Source organism: Notechis scutatus, chromosome 4 (genome assembly GCF_049901735.1).
Source record: "Notechis scutatus isolate UNSWTSFEM ecotype Mainland chromosome 4, rNotScu1.2, whole genome shotgun sequence".
In the NCBI taxonomy this organism is placed as follows: domain Eukaryota; kingdom Metazoa; phylum Chordata; class Lepidosauria; order Squamata; family Elapidae; genus Notechis; species Notechis scutatus.
In genome coordinates, this window is record NC_142012.1 from 27,909,698 (window position 1) to 27,930,757 (window position 21,060).

Below are 21,060 nucleotides of genomic sequence, written 5' to 3' on the forward strand. Positions count from 1 at the left end.
AATTTCATTTTCTCAGAAGTAATGGATCCTGGCATTCTGTAAGTTAGCCCATTTGAGGTACATTTGTTGACGAGGTTTTGCCCTATGATGCCTCATTTTGCCCAGCTAACAATCACAGACATAAGAGTGGTATACAGATTTCAAACGTTATATAAACATTTGAAAAACTACAATTTAATTGATTTTTCATCAGATATAGATATAGATAGATCTATAGATAGATCTTCAAAAATAAGTAATACATGCTTTTTTACTTTTGAGCAGAGTCCAGTTGATATGGTAACTGGAGGGATTTCTCCAATAAGAGATATTGACAGACTTCTACAGGATATGGATATTAATCGCCTCCGTGCAGTGGTATTCAGAGATATAGTGAGCAATTTTTCCTATTTAATTCTTTCTTTTAATAATCATGTATAGTTATTAAACTTATGCACCATCCCATGATGCCAAAATCTAACAGTGCATGTACAAGAATTGTAAAATACTGTGGGAATAGCAAATCGAGAATTAAGATCAAATGAAAAGCTTAAGATCATATTAACAGTTGTTTCTGCAGGTGGATTCAATTTTGTGAATATTTTTTAATTGGAATGTATTAAAGACCAGAATGTTATCACTGTGTTCCTACAGTAGTTAAACCATCCTGACAGCCCAAGTTCTTTCTGTTTAACAAATAGGACTGAAATGAGTCCAAATATTTTTAGTACATCACCAATACATGTCAGTCGAATGCCAATAGAATATTTCCCAATGTCAATAGATTTCTGAAGCTGTAGATGTTTTACTTCACTCAAATATAAAACTAGAAAAATATCAATTACCTAGATTAGAATGTTTCTATGTCTCTATGTAACAGAACATTCAAAATTATAAAATAAAATGTTCTGCCATTTTATCAACATATGTGATTAGCAAAGATTAGAATTTATTCCAGCATTAAATGGGTAAAAATGCAGAGTTCTAAATGTGCTTCTGCAAATTTTAAATAAATTCTGAATTCCACTGCTAGTCCTGGATAAAGAGTTTTTGCTTATGTTCTCACCATAAGACATTGTGGGGAGCTCTGTGAAACAGTTGTGGTAAGCTGTTTTATCGAGCAACAGATTTGAAGGGATATTTTGCTTCCCAAAGAATCACTCCGTGTGATTCACACAGCCCTAATAAATAAATCTGTGCGATATTTTTTTTGTAATTTCCTTGAGGATATTATTTTGTGATAGTAATGTGTAATTGAAGTCTTGGTGTAGGACAACAAAATAATTTTTATTTGTTTTTGTCTTTTCAGGAGGACAGTAAGCAGGCACAGTTCTTGGCTTTGGCTGTAGTGTATTTTATCTCTGTACTCATGGTATCAAAATACAGAGATATCTTGGAACCTCAAGCTGAACGGAGGCAATTTCAACCTTCTCAGTCACCCAAAATAGGTTAGTACCCTAGGCACCTGGAAATATACTTTATTGATTAGAGTAGGATATCCATAAAATTATAAATTTTAGCAACTTGAAGGTGTGTGTTTTCAGTTCCTAGAATTTTTAGCATTTGCCATGCTTACTGGAAAATTCAAACTGGGAGTTGAAATCAACACAACATTGCTGATGTTGGGGAATACTCTTAAAATCATTAGAAGGCCATTCGGATCAGTTTACAAACTACTATTCAGTAAATATATCCATACAGCATACGTTTGATAGATATATAGGACTGTTTTATTCATTTATATAATTTGGGGGCATAATGGTGAATATTTTTATTTTTAGATTAGGTTCTATTCAAAATAATCTTTATTAACATTCTGAATTCATCGATGTATGATACTGGTTTTGATTATGAAAATGTTATTAGTAACATAGATTTTCATTTGTGTACTTTAAAAATATGACTTGAAAGATTACTTTTAATCTGCCACTTGAAAATTGATGTTAAAGATTCTGATTATTGTGGAGTTAATTTATTAGCCTTCAGAGAACCTTAGGACTGATCATCCAAAGTTTATTTTTCAAACAAGTTTCTGCTTACTGTCCAGAACATCATTTTTTAATATTTCATTGGTTTAATGCAAGTTTAATGGATAAAAATATATTAGTAGTAAACACAAAATAGGATCAATGTCCTTCAGAAATTAACTGGATAATATCTTATGTTCATGCATGGATGTAAATTATAATCACACTTTAAGAAATACAGTCTAAGTCCAAATGCAACAATGTATTTAGCTGAAGGATACATTGATCATATCAAGGAGATAAATAGATTAGAATAGACAAATTTGTACATAGATTTATTGTAAGTAAAGAGTCCTGCTATTTTTGCTTGTAAGGAAAGAGTTCCACTGTTTTTGCTTGTATGGTTTGTATGACTGGAAAATTCAAAGTTTGCAAAGTTCCAGATAATTACTTGATGGCAGGAAAGAGATATAGAAGCCATCAACATACTCCCCAAATTGGATGATTCTGCTGGAAGTTAACTTTATAAGAATAGCAAGATTGGATAGAATATGGAACCAGTTATGGCAGACCCTGATAGTCTGTACATCAGTGGTCCCCAACCTTTTTTGTACCAGGGACCAGTTTCAAGCACAAACACTTTTTCAAGGACCGGGGGAGAATCCGAGTTTGGTGGCTTGCTTGCAGACGTTTCATTACCTGACTAGGTAACATCTGATGTTGTTACCTAGTCGGGTAATAAAACGTCTGCCAGCAAACCACCAAGTTCAGGGAGCGCCTCGGCCCTGCCTCCCTCAGCCCCATCCCTCAGGTGTCTCCCTCCCTCCCTCCCTCAGGTGTCTGCCTCGTTCCTCTCCCAGTCGCTCTCTCGCTGCTCCACCAGCCCAGGAAGAAACTGCTTCAAAGAAGCCGGGGGGTGGGTGGCTTTTCCTGTCGCCGCAGCTCCTCCGAAGCGCCCGGTCACCCCCACCCCGCCCGCGCGCTGGTTCAATCCACAGTGCTCCGTTCTGCCTGCCTGCCTGCCTTCTTCGTTTCGGAGCAGCTTTGGCTGATAAAAAGAGGCGAATAGTTATTATTCTCAGCCGAAGCTGCTCCCAAACAACCAGACAGGCAGGCAGGCAGAACGGAGCACTGTGGATTGAACCGCGCGCGGGCGGGCGGTGTGGGGGTGACCGGGCGCTTCGGAGGAGCTGCGGCGACAGGAAAGCCACCCCCTCCCCGGCTCCTTTGAAGCAGTTTCTTCCTGGGCTGGTGGAGCAGCGAGAGAGCGACTGAGAGAGGAACAAGGCGGAAGGAAACCAAGCTGCTGAGCCAGAGAGCAGGACAGGCTTTGGTTGCTTCCTCCCTCCCCTTCTTTCATTTGTGTCCTTGATCCCGATCCCAGCAGCATTCACCGAAGGCGAAGAAAGCCGCCAGTTTTTTTATTTATTTTTCTTTGCGGCCCGGTACAGAGTGCTCCATGGACCGGTACCGGTCCGCGGCCCGGTGGTTGAGGACCCCTTCTGTACATTATAGCCTTAATTGTTTTCTAGATTCACTGTGTTCTTTTTGACTTTTTGTAGCTTGTCAATCTAACCTTTTCAGCCCTAATATCAGATAACTGAGTAAGTAAAGAGACCTCATAAATATTATAAATGCAAAGTAATTTTAATTGTTCTAGCATAGAATCTAGTTGGAATTCTTAGTTACAGTAACCTCTAGTATTGTCCATATGATGAATTAAGAACAGAAAAATTTAAGAACAGATATTTGTTGTAATTTTTGTTAAGACAGCAGTTGTTTATAAAATAATCTCATCACTTCGAAGGTAGTTCTGATATTTTATACTATATCTTATCTCTCTCTCTCAAGTTAAGGAAGAACAATCTGAAGCTATTACTACTTTAAGTCAGGAACCTGCCGAGCAGTCAGAAAGTGTGACATCTCCACAAAGACGGGATTCCAGAATTCAGGAGGAAGCACATTCTGGATCAGGAGACAATTCTGAGATGGTTACTGAACCAGAAAGACAGAGTATAAGTACAGGTCCAGATGCGATCAGTGAAATATTATGTACTCTTTCTTCAGAAGTTAATAAATCTCAAGAAAATACAAATGAAGTACATAATGAGGTAGATGGTAAAACTGCATCCTCTGTGCAAACTGCAAAAAACGTCAATGTGAAAGACATCCTAAGAAGTTTGGTCAGTGCTCCTGCAGACGGGGCCATGGTTGACCCTACTGTTCTTCTACCTGTTTTTCTTGGAGTCCTTGGTGATGGTGCTACTGCACAACCAATACAATTTCAATCTTTTGACAGGTAAGGATGGTTAAACCTTGACCTATATAAAATGACATATAAAATAACTTTTCTTTTAAAATTAAATATTTTTCTTGAAATGTGTATACCTGCAAATATATTTTATAAATCTAAAAGTATAGTATAGGCAGTCCTCGACTTATGACTGCAAGTGAGCCCAAAATGCTTCTTGCTAAGTGAGACAGTTGTTAAGTGAATTTTGTCCCATTTTATCATCTTTCTTGCCACAGTTCTTAAGTGAATCACAGCACTTGTTGAATTAGTAACACAGTTGTTACGTGAATCTGGCTTCCGCATTGATTTTGCTTGTCAGAAGATCACAAAATGACTCTAGGACACTGCAACCATCATAAATGTGAACCAGTTGCCAAGTGTCTGAATTTTGATAATGAAACCTGGGGATGCTGCAACAGTCATAGATGTGAAAACAGTCATGTCAGTGTTGTAATTCTGAATGGTCACAAAATGAGGACTACCTGTAATGTAAAGGTAAAGCACATAAAATGTTAATTATCAATTTGTAATAAGTGCTACATAGTGAAGACTAAAAAATAATTGTAGAATCCAAATCACCAATGTATACTTAAGAAATATTGACTACTTTTAATTATAGCAATCATAGAGAGTAAAAACCTTTTAGATTGAGATTTCTTATTGAGGTATTGAATGCAAATGCTTAGTGGCAAAAAGTTAAACTAGTGAAAATAAAAGTTAAAAAACAAAACAAAACCCAAGCTTTTACAGATGGTAGAAAGAAAAGTCAGCATTAGTTCAGTTTTTTTCAGGATTGCTTTGTGCTTTTATGAAGACTTTTTGCATTATAAGAAACTAATTCAGAAGCATAAGCATAAATTTGTATTGTTGCAATTTTAAGGAGACCAAATAATAATTGATTTTCTTGTAAGATTTTAACATGTGGTGGAACCTTGTCCCATTGTGGGTTCCCATTTTTTCCAGTTTTTATTTATGTGTGTGTGTGTGTGTGTGTGTGTGTGTGTGTGTGTCCGCGCACACACACACACGTGCATGTGCTACAGTTTTAGGTTGATTGTGGGCAGAATGGGTTATGACCTGTTGTTCAGGAAACGAGCTGGTTTTTATCTCTAGGGACATCACAATACTAACATTACAGTTGAAAACTTAGAGCAAGCTGGCTTCAGGATGCTCTGATGAACTTAGTGTTTCTGGTTTATATTTAATGTATTGTCTAGTGTGGAACACAGGGATTTGTGAATTAACTTTTGAAGTTGAAGGAAGAAGAAATCATGTTAAATTTTTTTCCTATGTAACAGTTTTACAGAAAAGTATCTCTGGGAATTTCAAAGCATCTCTCTGATCCTACATTTATCTCAGGAATGTTGTGTCAGAAATCAAAACTCTCCTCATATTTTAAGGATTATCAACTTTTCAGCCGTAGCTGGAGAATATACAGTAACAGCTACGTGAGTGAGACCTAACTGAAAGGCTGGCAGGTTGTGGATTTTTGCAAACAAGAAGATGATGTGTGCTTATTCCCAAACTCAAAACTACTCTTTTATCTTACATGGAGATCCAATCTGGTGATTAAAGGGTGCCAGGGATCTATCTTGATAAAGTTCAAGGCCTGGTCTGGCTTTTTCATTAAGGAAGTAGACCCAGTGAATTGACAGACTATTGGCAGTATTTATTTTCTATAGATTTCCAGGAGCAAAATTATATTTTATTTCATTTTGTTTACAGTAGAAATGTTGGAAATTATCTAAAGTCCTGTTGAATAAAATAAACTAAGCAAAATCATCTATGGTATAGTTATTAGAAGTACTGAAATATGATCTTAATTTTTCAGTCCTTTAAAGATAAATAGTTGTTCTTTGCAGTGAAAATTAGATTTGAAGGCAAACTTTTTCCTATTTTTAAGGTATTTCAGAGTTTTTGCAAAATTTTGTTAGAATGTATATATATTTATCCTAACACATAAACTCATTAGTCTCTGTCAAATATGGAAATTAACTGAATTATGAGAATGTACTTTTATTACTTCAATAGTCATCAGTTTTGAAGAAACAAGATGAAATACGGTAAATAATGTAAACGTTGCGGACATTTTAATTATTGGCTTGAAAGTGGGCACTTAGTAGCTTGAGGGTGAAGGTTTGGAGAACGAACCTTCACCCCCATCCTACAACCGAGCTACAGATATTTGCCACTTGGCAGCCTGCACACAATTATGGCCAAACTCCATTATCTGCCTATTCCCCCCACCCCAAAGCCGTAACTCTTGGCCTGCACTCCACTATCACAGGTGACCTTCGCCCTCTTCTTGCTCCCATTGCTGATGAAGCATGTTTGGCCTGGATGCTGGACCTGGCTGGCTAGGCTTCCACTGTGGAAAAAAAACAACCAAAAGAATTTCCAGAGCCACAGGGCTTAAAAACCACTTTTAGTTTTTGTTTTAATAATGGGTTCATATTTGTTATTAATGAACAACTACCTGACTTGGGATGTTAAGCAGAGCTTGCAGGGTCCCTACATATTCCAACATGGATACATGTATCTCTTAAAGACATAACTCAACAAATTCACTTCTTTTCATTCATACATCTACCAATGCATACACTTTCTATAGGATGAAAAACGGAAACATTTTTTCTTTCATTGAATGACAGTAACACTACTTCATCCTTGCTACAAATTAATGATTCAGGATCCATGGCAAAGTACTGTAATAATTGCCAGTCACATACTCACAATATCTTAACTTTTAACTTTTGATGTGGCATAGCACAAATACAGTATTTTTTCCACGTAGCAAAATGATGTAGCAAAAAAAAATCTGTATGTTTTTGGGCCACTATTAAGTTTTGTCTCTAATCATTCCAAATTAAAATATTAATCATAATAAACTTAACATACATCTAAAATTGATAGTCTTTAGTCTTAAATTGTTTTTAAAGTGAAAATCAAAGCTCATATTCTGATAATATGAATTTACAACCTAATAAGTTTCTATGCAAATTTATGTGCATGTGAAAAATATCTACAGTTATGGCTTAATTCCTTGGTTTAGGGCTCAGGTGGTTTTTGCTTCCATATTTTAATGTATAGTTAACATTAGCAGTCACCCTTGTAATAATTTGATGAACCCGGTAACATCCATAATGAATACCTATTCATTCATAGTATTCAGAATGTCTATTCAAGCCTGGTTTAGTTACAGTAATCAGTGGAACTTAAAATGGGAAGAAATAAAGGTATGTTTTTAATAAATTTATAAGCTGCTAGAAAATTTCCACATTGTATATCTGAGTTTGGAGTCAATGTTAATGTGTTTTATTTACAAACGACATATTTTAATGCTATTAAGGGAATACTTTCTACCACTACTTAACAGTACTGTCAACAGAATAAATTGATTAAATAAATTGAATGTTGAAGACTTTTGGCTTATAGTTAACACCAGGTAATTAAAAAGAAGCACTGCTTTGGGAGTCCATAATATATATCAACTGTATTCCTTAGCTCATTAACAGAGGTAGTGCATGTTTATGGAGCTAACTTGCAATTAAAAGTGTCTTTTATGTATGGTTAACTGGATATTTTAGATGTTTGGGATAAAACATTACTATTTAATTGAAACTGGTTAGCCACAATTATTTTTTCTAATATAAATGATGTCTGAAACATGCACTCTATTCAGTTTTGAATATTTCTGGGTATTTAGGTTAGAACATTGATTTCATAGGTCATTTCTATAGTAACTTGTTTATAAAGTTTAAAACATATTGGTCCATTTTTTAAAATTTCAACTTCTGTTTAAGTAGTTCAATTTATTTAAACTCTTGTGCAAATGTCTACTTTGTTTTAAACATATTGATTCTAGTGATGGCTACTTTGCCTAAAACTACTTTTGTGTAGTTTTCATTAGAAATAATGTAAAGTGTTGACATAAAAGAGCAAAATCAGAATATGTTTCAGATTATATTTAAAGATTAGCAGATTTTTAATAACAATTTGGTATCCTTAGAACATATAATAAAATTATGACAATTCTGAAAAAAGAGAAGTAATATCTGAATTTCCAACTTGACTACTTCACAGAAGTCTGAGTTGTTATATATTTTAAATATATATTTGACTATTCTCAAGCATTTAAAATATAGTTTGTAACATACTTCTTTTCTATCATAGGAGTGTGGTTGTGGCACCAAAGAAGTCAGTGAGTTCATCTGCAGCTACAATTAACGTACCTACAAATGCTGTTAGTGTGGTTTCTTCTTTGGATTCTTCCCAAGCTCCAGATGTAACTGGAAGCTCTCCAAGTAAGTGAGAGAATGGAGATCAGTTGTGCAAAATAAAATATCAAAGCAATATGATATATATTTGTAATATCTACTGAGACATCATATACCACCCAACTGAAATAGCAAAGTTGAGTTTCCTTAGCTAAAAAATATACAAAAGAATCTTAAGCACTGATATTTTATCTTTTTTAACATTTTACTTATTTTTTAGTTTATTATAAATTTGGCTCTTAGAATACTTTTCCATAAGTATTATGTCCCCAATTTCAGTGCTGATGTTACTGCTAAGATTGTTATATGGACTAATAAGATGGAGAACTCTGAGCCTACCCCCCCTTCTCCATATAAATAGCTTTTAATACTATATATAAAGCGAGAAAAGGCATTGGTATTCATTTGTGGTCCTGCATCTTCCTTAAACATGTAATATGAAAATATTCTGCCTTGGATTGTAACTTTCTCCCTTCTAGTTGAATTCCATACTTTATAAAATAAATGCAAAAATGTTGGTAATTACTTGTGGTTGCTTTTTTCCTTCATACAATTGTGTCCCATTCTCAGAGACTGCTTGGACAAGACCCTGCAGTTTTCTTGGCAAGGTTTTTCAGAAATAGTTTACATTGCCTCCTTCCTAGGGCTGAGAGAGTGATTGGGCCAAGGTCATCCAACTGGCTTCATGCCTAAGGTGGAATAGTATTCACAAACTAACTCTGATTACTTGTTCGTTCCCAATTAAATTATTTGATACTATAAACAAAGCTGAAATTGAAGTTCATTTATTTATTTTATATATATTGCAATATCTATTTTGATGATTTAGTGTCTGATGAAAGAAAATATGTTCTCTACCTTTTTATTTGTATGAAACCTTGGTTTGGAATGATTCGCTAGAGATTATTTTATCTGCCCATTGTTATCCTTATGCATGTTAAATACCTTCATTCAACTATTGAGATGATATTCATGCAGATTTGAATTAGGAAATAATCCTGCACTGAGGATGTTTAGGATAGTTCTTCTAGTAGACAAGATTCATGTTTCAATCCTAATGAGAGCATCAGGTAACTACTGTAAAGAAAATAAATTTGAGGTACATAGTATCTAAATTTTGCAATAAATGAATTAATTTGTATTTTAAAATAGTAACAGATAACTTGAGCTTTAATTTTTAAATATTTTTTCTATGTTGGGCAACAATATTTTTATATGCAAAATATTTCTTTAGCCAACTACTGTACATATTCATTTTTAAAAAAATTATTTGTCACGAAAAAAAAGGAAAAATAAAATCTGTCTCAGCTGTTACTTTGACATTGAACTAGTAGTTAGGTGACACCTTTGTTTGCACATATACATTCAGACATGCAAGTACTTTGGGAACAACCCCTTTTCTTAAGAGTAGTTTATTGCCAGAGACATTATTTGTTTAGACCCTTGGGGACCTTGAATAAACAATAAGCTTTCACTAGAAGGGTGCTAGACAGATGATCTATTTGCATTTCTTTTTATGTCCTTACATATGTCTGTAAAACTGTCAGTTTGAGGGAGCCAGTTTATCAGTGAAAGGATAAGAGAGATAAGCCACTTGGGTTCCACTTGTTTGAAGTAGCTACCACAGTTACTTGCATGTCTGCTTTAGAAGAAAACATGCTTCTGAAAGACCTCTCTTCCCTTAAACGAATAAAAGCCATTTTAAAATGAAAACTCAACTGGAAGATTTATATGATGTAGTGCTTTGGAAACACTTGCATAGCAATGCCTAACTGGCATTTTTATGCTTCACAATTTTCAATCTAATATATTCTTTGAGACTACTATTTTTAATCAGTGCTGAAGTTATAAGCCTTAAATAGTATTTTAATTTGTAGAACTACTTGGATGTTTTTACCCTAAAGGGTACAGTCTTAAATCTAAATTTGTAAAGAAATTGGTTGGTTTTTTTTAACACTGTCTCATATACTGTATATAGGAAATATAAAATTTCAGGTTCAATTTTGTGTGGCATTTTGTATATATTTAGCTTTAGGTTTTATCTTATTCACATTAAGTTGCACAATTGTTTTAAACCTATCAACTGACCAAATAATTTTTTAAACATGCACTATATACATTATTTTTCTGACTAGTTAATTAAGCTTGGAGAGGAACTGCTATATGGAATTGCTTCTCCTTTCTAAGGTAGGCATTAGCCTGAACAGATGTGCTGCACTGCTATTTACATTCTACTGATTCTAGCAGTATGGAAAATGTGATTTGAAGTAGCTTGTGCTGCAATAAAACTTCATTTTATCTGGGCACCAAGCCAAGTTTTTCATCATAAACCAAGCTCTTCAGTTAGTTAGTGGTAACCAAAAACTCTGTTGCTGACTCTGAATGTCCAACATCAGGAGCTGATATCTCAAATAACTTAATATTGTCCTGTTAGATTTATAGCTTGCTATATCCCAAAGGATCAGAGTTAGTAGCAACTTAAAAGGAAGAACATTTATTATAACAGATTTTTAGCTTGCATACTTACTTTTTTTTTGGCTCCTGATCTTTGTCATAGTTGTAAGTTTATTTTTTTAACATAAATATTGTGGAAAAAGTGATAATTTTCATACAATTTACAATGGCAAGTGTCTTATAATGCAGGATACCATAAGTAACAATATGCCATAGAAGTTCCCATGGAGATATTCATTTTTAAAATAGTTTAAAAACAAATACAGAAGTTAAGGAAAAAACATGAAAAATGCATGATAAACCCAAAGCTCTTACATTTTGAGATATTCAAATTTTTTGGAACACGATTTAATATCATATCTTTACTTTTTCAAGATTCTATTAATATAACCTTACAATAAAATATAATTAGTGCACATGAGCATGTTTCCTGTGTGGACAACCTGGCAAGACTTATACTGTCTTAAAAGTCTGAATGTGCATTTCTCCCAGTCACCTTTACAGCCTTAGGGAGGGTCCATTTTAACATGTTTGTCACTTCCACATTCCATCTCCCATTCCTATTCCCATTACCAGAAAACTATCAGGACCCAGGGTTTCATGTAACTTTATTGATCTAATGGTATGCATATTGCTTGCAGAGATAATGTTTCAGCCAAATACATTTTTGATCCTGAATTATACGAAGACTTATTTTAATAATAAAAAAAATACTTATTTGTCCATCTATTTTTCTGAGAAGGTTGTAGAGAAGGTGGTTGTGCAACAGCTTTAGAGAACCTTGGAGGAAGTGAATTATCATGATGATTTTTCAGTCTGGTTTCAGACCCAGATATGAGGTAGAAATAGTATTGATCACATTTTTGAGTGACCTCTAGCATTGACAGGATGGTGATCCTCACCCGTGTCTCCCATCCTCTTGGTTTTTAGCTTCTGTTTAATTTTCTTAAGTTTAATTGATTCGTGTTACCCTTTTTACTTTTTATTATATTGTAATCTACCCAGAGCCATTGCACCAGTGAGTTAGCAGTATAAAATATAAATAAATACATTAAATAAATCAATAATAAACATAATAATTCAAGATTTTTCAGAAATTAAACTTTTTATGCACTCTTTCTTCTGTGTTATCTATTGAAGAAGAAAACAAATGTGAGAAAGAAATTGAGACTTTAGGACTTGTATCTGTATCTCAGTCATAGTTGTTCATTTGTTAAAAACCGAAAGCAAATAACATCAGCTTACTATGAGGGAGTATTGAAAAAGATAAGGGAAAATCTCTAAAATGTAGGGAAGAATTGATATTGTATTGATATTTCTCAAGCATGAGCAAATTGACGAATATCTTTTAATAACTAGAATTGATGTGAATATTTATTTTGATCTTTTGATTTAATAATCCACTATAATTGGTATTTATTGTGTCTGTTTTCCTGTAGAAAGAGAACATAGATACAGTATGTTTATATTAGTTCTATGAAAAGATCAGTTTTCTAAATGAGTCTGAATGGATTTAATTCTTTCTTCAAATGCTAGCTAATGTGTTCATTTTGTAGCTCTTTTTAAGAAAATATTTATTCCAGTGAGAGATGCCATATAATAAAAATAATTTGTAAATAGGTAACACAAATTAATCAGAACTACCTGGGTTAATAAACATTAAATGTTAATAATTAAATACTGGAGACAAACTAAAATATTAAATATCTTAAAATTACTTATATTCTAATCTGTTACAAGTATAAAATACAGAATACTACATTCTAAAGAGACTACTCATATTAAGACGATGCTAGATATTACAGAATTTAAATATATGTGCGATAGTATTGTCAAATATCTAAGCTAAATACTAAATCTCTACTTTATTATGAAACTGAGAAACTAATGTGTGGAATTATGAATTCTAAACAGATTTTGCATAAGTCTAAAATATAAAATACAAATTATACAAAACCATTAAATGTTAAAAATAGTAATTAATTAACAGAAAGATAGTAATCATAGTAATTATATAGAATATTGTTTTCCTTCTAAAAATACTTGGTAGCTTCAGTGTTAATTTCTCAAATTGTAAAATGTCAGTGAAATTAACTATTTTGAATAAAGGAATTTCTGAAATATTCACCTGTTTTCAATCAGCTTAGATGGCATTTTATTGGTTAAGAAACATAGCTGTCAATATGAGGCCCCTGATATATTCTGATAGTAGAATAGAAACATGGGAGACCTTCTGCATAGTTAATAAAAACACTTTTTATATCCTGTATATATAGATATATTAGTCAAGAATGGGGATACTCTGTAATTCAAGGGTTTGATAGAATTGCATGGTTGTATTTTACGCTATAGCCGCTTTTCATCATCTATATCATGCATCTTTTAATAATTAGATTTTGGCAAGTGTGAACACTGTTTCTTAGAAGCGGGCAAGTTTTAAAGAATAAAGACACACTATTAATGTAAAGCGTACATATCTTAATTAAAGTAGAGGAAAAAACAACAGAGCTTTTGGGGTTTTTTACTCTTTCTTTTCCCAGTCTGAAAATGTTAAAGACAAGTTTTAATTGATGCTCTTTAATATGTCCCACATAAAAATGTTTTATAAACAAGTGTCCACTAGTTCTGTCTACTTCATATGAGAATAGAGGTAGGATTAATTTTTCAGTCAGTGACATTTTCAGTTAAAAAGTTCAAAGACAGTGGCCCGAGCAAAGATCTTGGAGCCAAAGTGAACTGCTACCAGGGTAGAAAGTACTGAACTAGCATGGGTTTTGATTAAAGAAAGTTTTGTATATTTACAGCTATTTGAACTCTTAAAAATCTATTTGGCAGGCAATGGATCATCAGATTCAAGATTACCATCTGTTCCTACACTTTCTTCTGTGCCTGAGGATTCTGCTTCAAACATGAGGTAACTTTTAAGTTTCTTCCAGCTGGCTATATCATATTCCAATTTATTTAAGTAATATGGAATTCACTCTACACTTCTGACTGGATTGTGCTCTTTAATTTGAGGCCTATAGGAAGTTTTAGATTTCTATCACTGCTATTTCCGTTGAAATAGTAATTAAACTCAGTGTGTTTAGCCACTGGCTTGTTGACTTTTGTTGATGCATACTTTTGCAGATTGTTTTCTCCTTACAGAATTTTTGCTCCTTACATTATGTTTTTCATTGAACTTGTACATCTTTTAGTATTTCAGAGAGGCTTGAGCATGCTTTGGAAAAAGCTGCCCCTCTTCTGAGGGAGATATTTGTGGACTTTGCTCCTTTTCTTTCGCGTACCCTCTTGGGTAGTCATGGTCAAGAACTGCTGATAGAAGGTACAAGTAAGTTTCCCTTTCTTATGCTTTTATAAGATAAGAACTGTGATATTTTAAATAAATATTTGATGTTGGAAGCTAATTTAAAATTATTCTTTATATTGAATAAATTATTTAAATAATATTACTAGCTGAATATTGCCACCAAACTATTTAGTGCTTATTTTAGGATTACTTTCAGCTCATATAATTAGAATTAAAAAGCCACAAAATGATTTAGTATACATGGGGGTGGGAGAACAGGACTGTACTAGCTACACCCTAATATTCTGTTCACTATTTATTATTATTTTGCATATTGTTTGATCACTTTTCCTATTCATCTATCCTTTTTACCTATCCTTATAACCAACTACATTTTTTTCTTCATTTTCCCTTAGAATATTGTGCAGTTCTATGCAGGCATTTCTGATTTAAGACTCTCCGATTTATGGACAACCTATATTTAACAATGAAATGTTAAATCTGTGAATTTTTAATATGCAGTCTATTTTCAGTGGTTCATAAAAAACATTGTGTGGCTTCAGTAGTTCGTTGGCTTTGGTAAAGACAACAGTGCCCACCATTTTTATTGCTTTGTTTATTCATCACATGCCTATCCTGCCCATCTCACCTAAGTGGCTCTGGGCAGTTTACAATACAACAAACAATTCACAATAAAGAACGAAGTTAAAGGCATAAATTTAAAAAAATTAATAATTTAATATTTTGATATAAAATTAAAAGTTAGAGAGTTAAAAAGGCAGAAAAACACCTACTATCCATGAAAAGAAGCACTAGGAATGACATGGTAACAGTGTTCCAATATCTAAGGGGTTGCCACAAAGAGGGAGTCGAGCTATCTCCAAAGCACCTGAAGGCAGGACAAGAAGCAATGGATGGAAACTAATCATGGAGAGAAACAACGAGAACTAAGGAGAAATTTCCTGACAGAACAATTAATCAGTGGAACAACTTGTTTCCAGAAGTTGTGAAGGCTTCCACACTGGAAGTTTTTAAAAAGATATTGGATGACTATTTGTCGGAAATGGTACAGGATTTCCTATACCTCCCTTCCAACTCTGTTATTCTGATATTAGTACCCGCACAGTCACGTAGCATTGTCCAACCCCATGCCAGTTGGCAGAATCAAGTTTTCACACTTAACTGAAGGCTAGGGGGGCTGCCTCCCCTCTGGGCGTGAGATGTTGCAAAGGTCAGGGGCAATGGCAGAGAAGGCTATCTTCCAGGATCCAATCAGTAAGAATTCTTTTACCAATAGGATTTGGAACATACCCTCCCTTCCTGATCAGGTGGGATGGGATAATGCAATTAGTATGAGATGGTTCCACAGGTAACTTAGTTCCATGCCATGAAGGGCTTTAAAGATGATAACCAACATCTTGAATTGGAGTTGGAAGCAAACTGGCACTCAGTGCAGCTCACATAGCAGAGATGTTACATGCGCAACCCTAGGGCATCCAAAATGTCTCACACTGCCACATTCTGCACCAGTTACAATTGGTCTGGATGCTCTTCAAGGATGTTTTTCAAGGGTAGCCCCATCTAAAGCCCATTACAATAGTTCATATAGGAGATGACTGAAAGAAGAGCTTCTTGATGCAGGAAAATATATAAGTAGTGAAAAAGCTGAAGTTCAGAAAAAGTCGTCTTAGCTACGACTGCCAGTTTGGTTCTTATATAGGCATCTACTCTGAACATTTGTATTGATTCAACTGTAAAGTTTAATTTTTGTTGATCATTCTATTTACCTGATATTGCCTTGTCATTGTAATAAACATATAAATTATATTCTTCTCTTTCTGAAAAGCAAAGTGTCTTCCAGCATTTCATAACTTTTTAATACACTGTTAAACAAGGTAATTTTATTGTTTGTTGAGCAACAAAATCTTAGGATAATATAAGAGTCATTGTAAAATATAATCATCTGTGTATATCAGGTTTAGGAGTAGGTTTGGGTAGGTTTATTAAACTATTACATTATTACTTTTGATTATAAAAGGGTTGAAAGTAAGTACTTTTAAGTAATTTATAGTATTGAAAGAATATAGACAGCTATGTATAATTTCAGGAGAGTACATCAAATAGTGAAAGGGCGAGACAGTTTCTAGAGAAACAATACAGGAAATGCATAGTAACCTTGAGCATCTGAAACTGATTTACAGAAAGATTTAGCAAATAAAAGAACAGGCAGATGGTGGCCTTTTGTTGTGTACAATTCAAGTATTAGAAGGTACAAATGATTTATGGATCAGACAATTTCATTTAAAAGGTTTGTGGCTCTACCTTTGTGCCTTTTGCTTTCCTTTTCCTTCTTTACATCATTTCCCCCCTCCTAATTTTCTATTATTATTTTTTAACTTCTCTTTTTATTTTATATTTTGATAAACCATTAAAGTTTCAAAAAAGACTTGTTGATGATAGATTTATCATATAATAATAATATATATATATATTTTCATTCCTATTTGTTGCCCAACAATGGGCCAAATGTAATGTTGCCCATTACATTTCATTTAAATGTTCAGGTTGTATTAATTGTTTAGTAATATACAATATGTGAAGATAGATTTCAGGAGTGGTGGTGGTACAGTGGATGGTATCAACTATTATGCTATTACATTTCCAGAAATATGGATGTTTCTTATTTCAGAGGAGAACATCTCAAGGCAATTGCAAATCTATTAAAAGTTTATAAAATGTTCTAAATGATAGAAACTAAAAATGGCGATTAAAAACTTATGTTAAAAATTGGATTTTAAGACATTTTCAGTTCTGGTTAGAACTGAAATTGTGGTTAGTAGAAATTGTGTTATCTTAGTGTAATGCTTACAAACTTTTAGGAAATACACCAGAAAATTGACAGATTCTGCTTTCAGTATTAGTGTACTTTAAAAAGGCCATTATAAAAGGTAATATAAACTGGCAAGCTAAATGGTGAATTCAGGGAAATATTTTAGCATACATTTCAAATTTATGATTTTTAAAGAGTTTGATAATTTGTTATTATTAAGTGCATTATTAGCGGAATGATTCCTAAATTCAATGAATACATAAATAAAATGTTTATGACATACATACATTATGTTGTATCCAAAAGTTTATACAGAAGCATTGGGTTTAAAATCTAATACTTCATCTAGTCTATTTTTGTAACATATTAAATGTGTGATATTATGGCTTAGTAGGTTTTTTCCCCAGTATAATTAATTAAGCCCAAAGACAAACAGAATGAAACTTGGTGTGGTGAAACACTGATTACTGAAAAGAATGCCAATTTTGTTTGGGTGTTTAGGATAACATGTTTTCATATTATACTGGGGAAATAGCATGAAGTGTGAATTGATATTAATAATCAAATTAGTTTATAAATGTATAGGTTACTCTTGTGCTCTCCACCTCCTTAAGGTTTAGGTGAGGGTCAAGGGTCAAAGTACTAATAAGAGTGCTTGGGATGTCTGCTGCCATGAAACAAAATGGAAACTTGATTGATAGCTGGAGGGCTGAAGGGAGAGAGCGCAATGGAGAAAGCAAAGGTCACAGAACCATTTCCCTTCTCTGCATATATAATGATCAATCCATTCCAAGGTGAAGAAATGTAATATTATAAATCAATTTCCATATGCCATACTTAGTTTTATTAACTCGAAACCCTAATATTTATGTAATACCAATTAAATAGCTTTAGGCCATCATTTTATATTAAAATTATGCATTGCAATAATGAAATTAGTGAATATCTTTAAATACATATTCCACTGACAAACAATTGGATAAAACAATGAATATGTGAGATTTCTTGTATTAACTGAGAATTATTCTACAGGATAGGGACAACATTATCAAAATTCAAATAGAGTATTTATTATATAATAAAATTCCAATATTGTATATTAAATATATGAAGGTAAAGCCAATCAAAGTATGTAATTCTTTTTCTTTTTTCCTTTAGGTCTTGTATGTATGAAATCTAGCAGTTCAGTTGTGGAATTGGTCATGCTGCTTTGTTCTCAGGTAGGTTTCAGCTGACTTTAAACAACTAGTATTGCCAATAAAGCAAGCAAGTAAACTAGCAATCAAAAACATTTAGTTTTAGAGCTTTTGAAATTGTATTTCAGATCATTGGTCTTCGATATTCTGGATTTAGTTTTAACCTCAGCAACTTGAGATCTAATTTTTCCCAACTATTTGTCTCCATACTCTTATTTTTGTCACAATTTAATGTCTTTTTCTTTCTGATAATAGCCTAAACAACATTATTGTGGCATTACTCAAATAAACCTGATTACAAAAGCTATTTGAGAGACTCAGAATAACAGCAGAGGTAGCTGCAATTTGGTGTCTACTATATTTTACATTCCCAGCTCCAAGCAAATGTCTCTGCTGCCTTGAAATAACATAACTTCTAGAATTTTTTTTTAGAAAAGTTCACTAGTATATATCTTATATCTTATATTAATAATATAATATCTTATATTATCCAATGTGATCAAGATGGATACTGCCTTAAAGTTTTGGGCTTTATTATGTTTTAATAAGAGGCATCTTTTTACCCAATAATATATTTAACAAAGAAAATACAAAACTATGGATGTTAACATATAATGCAAAATAATATAGCTGCATTAGAATTAATGAGATTTGATCTTTGCCTTTTTAAAAATGATTTAAAATACATGGAGCCTCATACTAATTGCTCTTGACATAGGTTCTATGAGAAATGTAAAATGCTACTATTAGTAATATGAATAACATCATATTTTATACTATTATTGAAAGTAGCGCTGCAATTAATTGTGATTTACAAAAGAAATAATCTAAAAAATTAGATACATCAACAAATTATAATATGTAGTAGATTAAATAGCAAATGGTTTATTCATCTCCCATTTTTCTTCATCATTATTCCATCATATGGAAAGTTTTTATCAAGCTTTTTTGTTTTGTCCTTTAAAAATCACATTTTTACTGATAGTAAATTCCCCTACTTAAAACTTTAAAATAGCTTTTTTTAATGGGAATGTTATTGGTGTAGAGGTCAAGGGTTTTGACCCATTTCAGAACCTTTGACCTTCATTTAAAGCCCTTATGGTTTACTTGCCTGACGAATAAGGATAATGCAAAATTAATGTTTTTTTTACATTGATTTATTTGTTTTAGTGCCTGTATTGCCAAATGTATTTAGTCTGTGCTGATAGACATTTCATGAATACAAATGAAAGAATCATAGAAGGTGTGAAAAATCAATAACTTGCATCGACAATAAAGTGCAATAAAAACAATTACTTTTGGAGATTACAGCTAATGGATTTTTACAATGAACTAGCGAAGAATAGTTTTGTTTCTAGTGAGTCTGTTATTCAGTAATGCACTCAAACATGTTAGGACTATTTGAATTGTTTCTAGAAATGCACATAAGCATCTGGATACTATACAATTTTAGGTAGGTAGAGATAGACATAGATAGGTAGGAAGGTAGATAAGTCAATTTCCAAGGTAGCATATTTTAAAATAATGATTTTTTAAAAGGAAGGAACTTTATTTAATACTTTTAATAACTTCTTTGAAACTGTGATAAACATGTAAAAGTACTATTAACTGAGAAAATAGTTAAAACTTTATTGTTTAGCACACACACACACAGACACACACACACATCTATCACATGCACTAATATAAAATATACATAACTATGAATACATATGAGAATTACTTGTATCAGAATTACTTCTATAGTTCTATGATTCAAAGTGGAATGAATGATATAGTCTAATGTCTGTTTTTCATTCATATTGTTTATGTCCTATTATTGAATAGAATATGGTAATGAATTAATTAAGATGATAACAGTGAAATGCGTTATTTTGTATTAAATAGTCGAAAAAACATAGTAATTAGAAATGATATCCTGGTTAAAAAGAGTAGCTATAACACAAAAAACAATCTAAGAAATGAAACTGAAAGGATCTCAGAGGTATAAAGATTTAAACTTGGGTGATAATTACATATTTTTCTCTGATTTTTTTTTCTAATTTAGAATCATTATTGCAATCATAGAAATGATCTATTTTTAAAAAAGAAAAACTGTGTTACCATAGGAAGCCTGAGAGATCAAAATTGAATTTCAGCCCGACATTTTACAAATACTATGAAGGGATGAGGTTGAGCTTGATTGATTTTTTCTTTTCAAATAAGATGGAAAATGAAGTGACCCTCTTGCTAAAATTTTAATTAATTTTTAAGAAGAGATGGAGAGGATAGAGGGGCCAAAGATCGAAAGATCAGGTCGGAAACTAGATTAAATCACATAAATAATACAATACAGTTAAACATACGCATCTGTAAATGTGATTTTAAAATTTTATGGATTGGCAGACATAATATCACATTAAAGCACTGCTATGATTAATTCCTATCATGACATATTATTTTTAAAAATGTGTAATAATCCATGCAGAAACTAAATTTTACAAGTGTAAATGGTACACAAAAAGGATATTAAAAGTAATATACTGATATTTTTAAAAATAATTCTATTTTTTTTAAAGTTTATTGTAATATAATAAAAATCCAGGCATTGGATAAAAACTCTGAGTGCCTTAGCTCTTTTTTTTTCATAGTATACACAAAATGTCAAATTATTTGAAATACTATTGTTTATTCTCCCTGTCAACTCCATCAGATGTCCACACTTGTCTTAAAGACCTCAGGACATTTTTAATTGATACTGCATTCTGAGGCCAAGTACCAATGCTGTTTAACAGC

The 21,060-nt window shown here is 32.7% G+C and overlaps 1 protein-coding gene across 5 annotated transcripts in view; it reads left to right on the top strand.

Annotated features, from left to right (window-relative positions):
• LRBA (LPS responsive beige-like anchor protein) overlaps positions 1–21,060 on the top strand; it is a 351,486-nt gene that overhangs the window by 73,873 nt on the left and 256,553 nt on the right. For 3 of the 5 annotated variants that reach the window (XM_087963037.1, XM_026668758.2, XM_026668760.2), the window contains exons 28-34: positions 265–372; positions 1,289–1,427; positions 3,798–4,245; positions 8,413–8,543; positions 13,806–13,884; positions 14,168–14,301; positions 18,248–18,309. In XM_087963037.1, coding sequence (XP_087819163.1) covers positions 265–372; positions 1,289–1,427; positions 3,798–4,245; positions 8,413–8,543; positions 13,806–13,884; positions 14,168–14,301; positions 18,248–18,309 — 1,101 coding nt within the window. The remainder of the gene's footprint in view (positions 1–264; positions 373–1,288; positions 1,428–3,797; positions 4,246–8,412; positions 8,544–13,805; positions 13,885–14,167; positions 14,302–18,247; positions 18,310–21,060) is intronic. The other 2 variants (XM_026668759.2, XM_087963038.1) reach the window with 1 other exon arrangement.